Raw genomic sequence first — 7,212 nt, forward strand, 5'->3', positions numbered from 1 at the left:
TACTTTTCTGTAAACTGAGATGTATCCATCATATTCTTTCTTTCAATTTGGCCGCTGAAGAAAATTGAATTATAATAGGTAATTACCTTATTGCTCATAAATGTTATTTGTATTACTCAGCAGGAGGGGTGGAAGATAGCCATAGGCTAACCCCTACCTTTTGTGTGTAATTTATGCACAATAAAGCTATTATTATTATTCTTATCATCTACACTGATCTTTCTGAAGCGTTCGACAGACTTGACCATAGTACCTGCTCAACAAGCTTTCAACTTCTGCAACCGTAACCAGTACGTCCAACTCGATGGCTTCAACTCTGTTGAATATGTAGCCACATCTGGTGTACCACAAGGATCAAATACAGGATCCCTACTGTTCAATATATTCATCACTGATATCGGAGCTGAGATTGGTGTTCTATTTCCTTCTATACGCAGATGACTTGAAACTCTATCACAATATAACATGTTCTAATGATTGGTCCTGAATTTAACTCGTGTTGTCACATGGTGTCGAAAGAATAATCTATTTCTCAATATATCCAAATGAAATGTAAGGTCTTACTCACCGAAAACGAACTTGCATTACACAACTACGTCATCAACAATCAAGTTCTGGAACGTCCTGACACACTCTCTGATCTAGGTGTTACTTTTTATTCATTCCTATCTTTCAATTAACATATTAACAATACTCTGACAGCTGCTTATCGCATGTATGGATTCTGAGTTGGAAATACAAAAGACTTCGAAGAAGCCTAAACATTGAAATTACTATATTTCACTTTTGTTCGATCCACGCTGGAATATGCATCTGTTGTGTGGAGTCCCTACTATCCGGTTCATATAAATCAACTAGAAGCCCTACATAGGCGCTTCCTAAAATATATGTCTTTTGAACTTGAAGGCACGTATCCTACTGAAAGATTACCCTATTATGAATTGCTTGAAACTCACAATTTTTGTAGTCTCTAGGTAAGGCGTAAATATTATCCATTTATATTTCCATTCAAGGTCATAAACAATATCATTACCTGCTCTCAATTGTTACATATGTTGAATTTTTGGGTTCCTAGACGGTCATCTAGGAATAGTGTCACATTTTATCTCAACACTCCGCGTACAAATATAATGAAAAAATCTTCAATTTATACAATGTGCGATACCTCTAATTCTGTTAGTCATGTCCTAGATATATAGAACTGACAGATTATACAAATCAAAAGACATTTCTTGACTAACTGACAGTTCTGTTATTATTTTTTTTATATAGATTCACGAATTATATTATGTGAGTACATATTTGTAAATGCCACTATTACTTCCTATTCTGTAATTGGGTTCATCCTGTAGAATAGTGTATGAAATGAATAAATGAAATGAATGAATTACTGGAGCGTTTGGAAAACGGAATCAAGGAAAAACGGCCTCATTTATAGAAAAGAAAGAAAGTGAAAATAAATGGAAAAGATGGCAAAATTGCATGAATTGGCATTCAAATTGCTTTCACATCCACCGTATCCTCCAGATTTGGTTCCCAGCGACTGATTTGTGTTCTCAGACCTCAAGAGAATGCTCGCTGAAAATGAATTGAGTACCGATTAAAAGGTATTCGTTGAAATTAGGTCTATTTTGATGCTAAAAAGAAATGATACTGTATAAATGGCATCGAAAAATTGTATACCTTTAAAATTGGTATGATGCCTTCTAAAGCAACTGAATTTAATACTGAAATAAAAGTTTCATTGGAATTTTTTTTTATGCAAATTATTTGAGGGTATTTTCCGAAATGCCAATTCTGGAAACTAAATTTTATGATGCATATTATCAAATACTTCATACAAATTTAATGACAGATTTGAATGTATCTTTTTGGTGCTGACTGACAATTTTCTAAATAATCTCCAGCAAATATAACTCATTTTGACTTTCAGACTGAAAATGAATCAGTATCTATGCAGAGGTTTTTTGGCAGAAGAAATAGTAGCCAATATGTCGGTTGCTAGAGTTAAAAGACGAATGGGTCATGTAACAACAGGTATTGGAGAAGACTCTATCGTAAATTCCGAATTTCCTCTGAACACCAAGAAAGACCTCATAAATGATGAAGGATCAATGGGATATAAGGACTGGCTAGCAAAGTGAGTAAACTCTAATATTCATTCGACTGGGTTGTAAACCACACATCGTGAAAAGTGGAATACGTTACGAAAGCGTAGAAACAAACTTTCCGTTCTGAGTAAGAAAAATAGTGAATGATAATATCTTGAAGAAATTTTATGAAAGTAGCATTGGCATATTTCTGACCCTAACTGTCTTTCACAGAAGTACAACACTGGAAGACATCTATCGCCATTACGACCAAGCAGACAACAGAATAGACAACGAAGAGGAGACGAATAAGGAAGAAGATTTTGAAGAAGAATATAACGCTCCAACGACGGATTCCAAAGACAAGTCACAAACAGCTCTTAGACATAGAGGCCAAAGTGGAGAAGAAATTTATTATTCTGCCGGTGAGAGAATATTTGTATATTGGATTTCCATTGATATATAGAGTACGTGGATCACTTGATACACTGTAAACAATATCATGATTGAAAAATCAGATGCAGTGAATATTACTGTAGTTTTACCCCAATACCAAACCGTTATTTCAACACCTCGACACGTGTTTCGATCACCATGTGATCTCTTCAAGAGAAAGATTGAACTGTTTAATATTTCCATTGAAGATAATCACTTGGTGATCGAAACACGTGTCGAGGTGTTGAAATAACGGTTTGGTGTTGGAATAAAACTCCAGACAATATTCATTACTATAGCAAAGGTTCCAAATAGTACATCACAAGAACCAGACACAGATTAAGTGTTTTGAAGATTTATTTTTACTGTGCTAGAATATACATATTTAGAATATGACGTATTTTCACAGGTGGAGATGCTGGAGGATACCCGTATCACCATTCGAGTGGAGGACAGGATTATCACAATGTTAGAGGAGGAGTCTATGGAGGAGGACACAGTGGAGGTGGAGGAGGTTATGGAGTGGGGCATAGTGGTGGAGGTGGAGGATATGGAGGGGGGCATAGTAGTGGGGACGCAGGGTATGGAGGTGGACACAGCGGATACGGAGGTGGTTATGCAGTTCATGAACCTGTGGAAGGTAATTAAAAAAATTTTAGGTGGAGTTTTTGATCTGTTTGATCAGTTCCTCTTTCGGATTCTGTCATATCCAATACAATGAATCACTTAATTATTGAGGTATTTTCAGGACACGTTCCTTATGAAGAGCCCCATGTTCGACCTCCCGAACAAGTAATATATAGTTCTCCTCCAAAGCATCAGGCCTACCATGAGTACAATATCTACACTAAAGAAAAGGATCTGGCTGATTTATTCGAGATAGCACTAACTGCTCTGGCATTCTTAGCCTTCAAGATGTTTATCATCCATGTGATCATGTGCATTGCATCTGTGGTAGGTACCTTTCCATCATTTAACAAAGTTACAAACAATTGAAGCAATTTTTTTTCCAAAACGAAAACCTGGACTCACTCTCTAGTACAGTAGGGAGGGTGAGTGTAAGCCTTCAGCACTTAGGCCACATGTGACCCATTGTACATCCTCCCGAGGGGTTGTCCTCATAAATCATCGCCCATCCTGTCCTTTCCAGGAAGCTGGACAGGTTTCTGGGAAACATCTCCTTTGTATCGGCATGTGTAGGCCAAGACTCACCGAACACACACTCTCTTATTGACGCTAACTCCGGGCACTCGCATATGACATGCCTGACAGTCTCACCTTTCTGTTCACACATACAGCATAGTGGTGTGTCCACTAGCCTTATATTATGGAGGTGTTTTCTTAGTTGACAGTGGTCAGTCAGGAATCCTACTGTCAAGCGTAGATTTTTCCTGGTCATCGCCAAATATTACTTCGGCGCCAGCTTCACTCCTGTCGTGCCCTTCAATCCACTTCACAATGTTATTATCTACCGAAGCTTTTAGCATTCATCATATATTCCGATCAAAACAGCAAGTTGAGTTTTGACAACAACTATATGAATCGAATTATGTATTGATTATTCGTAGATTGGCGTTTGTAGAGGCTGTAGGGTGGAATATAAAATCTGCTCTTAGCAGATATACGTACTTTCGAAATTATATCATACTACACGTGAACAGATTTATCATGTTCTTCCATTTTCAGAAAATATCATTTTCTTCACCAGTAAAATGAAATACTTATTATTCCAGTCAAACACTGCCACCACAACAGCCAGCACGATGGCTATGAGTATGAGCCCCACTGCAACTGTTGCACCTGATACTGGAGGAGGTATGACTGGTGGGGGTACAGGTGGTGGTGCCACAAGCACGGGAGGTGGTTCAACGGGCACGGGGGGTGGTTCAACAGGTACAGGAGGTGGTTCAACGGGCACGGGAGGAGGTTCAACGGGTACGGGAGGGGGCTCTACGGGTACAGGAGGTGGTTCGACGGGCACGGGAGGAGGTTCAACTGGTACCGGTGGAGATTCAACTGGCACAGGAGGAGGTTCAACTGGCACGGGGGGAGGTTCAACGGGCACTGGAGGTGGGTCAACGGGCACGGGAGGTGGAAATACAGTCACGGGAGGTGGTACTACTGGTACGGGAGACGGTAACACTAGTACGGGAGGCGGATCAACTAGTACTGGTGGCGGAACCACTGGAACAGGGATGGGTGGTGATGCAACTGGTGACGGAGATTCCGATGGATCTGATGATGGTGGAACAGGAGGCGGATCTTCAGGAACAGGTAATGTCGGTGGTGATGTAAATAGGTTCGATTTTGTGATAGATACACCTTGTGGTTATTTCTTGATTCTGATTTATAGGAGGTGGTACTGGCACTGGCACAGGGGGAACTGCTACTGGTGGCACTGGAACTGGAAGTGGGGCTCCTACTGGGGGTGGAAGGATCACTTTGAAGTATAGAGGTAGAAGAGATATTCCAACGATTGCAAATCCTGATATACAGGTTTTGAATGAACTGGCGAGGAAAGTTTTGGTTTCAATTGAAAGTGCTTTGGTGGCCAATGAGGATGATGGCGAATGCTTGAGAAGGAGCTTGTGTGAAAACAACAAGTGGTCAAGGACTCTGGATACAAGAACCAAGATTTTTATGCCAGTCTGGAGGTAATTAACACAAAAAATTGAACATTTTTGGGTAAGCTACTGCCAGATTTCATTCGATGGTTTATATAGCAACGTTCTGTTCATTTGTTCTGTATTTTTTATTTGAATAGTATGGGAATTGATTGACATAGTTTTTTGTAGTTTAGGGATGAGCTGGCTATCAGGCAGATTAGTGAAAAGTGTTTCAGCATCTACATCTATGCTAGATACTTTGAAAGCATCTCTATTGGGTCTAGGAAACGCCAACTGTGAGATAATCTATCAAAATTGCGACCTGAGAAAACAAGTGACAGAGCGGAAGAGAAGAAGGAAAAGGAAGAAGAGATCTACGAAAGGAAACCAAAAAAAGAGTTTCTGATACTATTTGTTGTTTTATATTGATGAATCACACTGATGAATCGGTAATTGATTATTAAATCTCTACAGGTGAGAAATGGAATTTTTCAAGACATTAAGATTTTGTAGCTCCACTAGAAACTCAGTCATTTCAATGTAGTTCTTTTTTAAATTAAAAACTTCTTTCCAAATCGTATTCATTGCAATTCAATCAGAACAAAATTTGGCTCGAACGAAAATACTTGTAGAATCAACTATTGAACATTGAACTATTTCTGAATATACATAATATCTCACAACAGTGTTCTTCAATAACGATATTTCCGTTTCCTGAAAAGAAAGAAAAGTGATCGGAAAAAAATCGTTAACTAGTTGGAAGATATATAACTACCCATAGGAATGAAGCTGTTAGTCATCAGTATCGATGAGCTAACCACAACTTCTTTAAGATGATTGTCACAAAAATATGGCAACACGTCATCTCAAGCGTATTATATAACCTTCAACTTCCGTATAAAGATCATTTTGAAAAGTACAAGTACTTGCATTGTGAGATTATATGTATAGTACGTTTGATAATTTCAATTTGTCGACATAATATTCATTAGGCGTGATGTGAAAGACATATTTCATGTTATTTTCAATCTCCAACAAAAACTTAACTTTTCCAATTGGTTATTAACTTCGAACTTGTCAATTTACATCTGATATCACGGAAACGTTTCGTCCCTTTTCAAACCGTATGGAATTTTCCAGAACCTCACAAGGGATGATGCCAGATTTTTCTAACAACATCTGAATTGAGGAAGATGTCTTCGGCCATTTTCATCTCCCAATGTATTTATGAAAACGTAGTAATCCATAGAAAAAAAATTGTTGGCTTATTACTTTTCCATTTTGATACAAATACATGTGGGAATCTTCCAAAGTGAGGAGGACAGCGATCATTTGAAAAAGTAACAGAGTATCCAGTATACAGAGATATCTAGGTCATGCAAGAAGTAACTTCCAGACACAAACTGAAAGAAAAATCCCTCTCAAAACAGCTACTTTTATATAAACATTGAATTACACGAAAGAAAAATACTTTTCGAAAAAGAAACTTCTATATGAACACTGAATTATACAAAAAACACTTTCCTCCGCTCAGTTTCTATTTCAAATATTTGTTATGGAATCGAATCTGATATAATTCACAGGATTCTTACACAATATACTGAATAGAAACGGTGAAATTTCACCAACATCGGCATCGCCGTAAGACACTTGCCTCATCAGCCCTTCAGTAGCACATTTCACGATATTCAGATACAAAGGAAGCATTGTTGATTATGTATGAAAATGTTATCGAATTGTTTGAAAATAAAAAGTTGTGGTTATGGTTTTAGGTTATGACGATGAATAGTAGATTCATCTCTATGTTTTGTTATATACCTTTTGATGTAATTTGAAATTATTTTTCTTTCATCAGTTTACCTTCCTACAAAACGGAGAGATATTGCCTGGCTATATTCTGCGCCCAAGTACTAAGCCCTGTGCTCCTTTCCATCTTTTCCCGAATCCGCCAGTGAAAATCCGGTCCTCGGGGACGACAAATGGATCGAAACCTGATTACCTAGAGAGGATGCTAATGACACGGTCATTGTGCACGTGTGGTCAACACCGACAATCTCTCAGGAAACCAATCTTGTTGTGAA

At 38.2% G+C, this 7,212-nt stretch overlaps 1 protein-coding gene across 1 annotated transcript; it reads left to right on the plus strand.

Moving 5' to 3' along the window:
* The first annotated feature begins 1,922 nt into the window (after positions 1-1,922).
* On the plus strand, positions 1,923-5,664 carry LOC141482634 (uncharacterized). The gene is made up of 7 exons (XM_074176215.1): positions 1,923-2,140; positions 2,325-2,515; positions 2,935-3,165; positions 3,274-3,479; positions 4,259-4,799; positions 4,879-5,179; positions 5,321-5,664. The coding sequence occupies exons 1-7, from the start codon at positions 1,941-1,943 to the stop codon at positions 5,535-5,537; spliced, it is 1,887 nt and encodes a 628-aa protein (XP_074032316.1). The 5' UTR covers positions 1,923-1,940; the 3' UTR covers positions 5,538-5,664.
* Positions 5,665-7,212: the final 1,548 nt, after the last annotated feature.

Source organism: Leptinotarsa decemlineata, unplaced genomic scaffold (assembly GCF_025532065.1).
Source record: "Leptinotarsa decemlineata unplaced genomic scaffold, Ldec_3_MD MMD2_tig00001719_RagTag_RagTag, whole genome shotgun sequence".
NCBI classification, from domain to species: domain Eukaryota; kingdom Metazoa; phylum Arthropoda; class Insecta; order Coleoptera; family Chrysomelidae; genus Leptinotarsa; species Leptinotarsa decemlineata.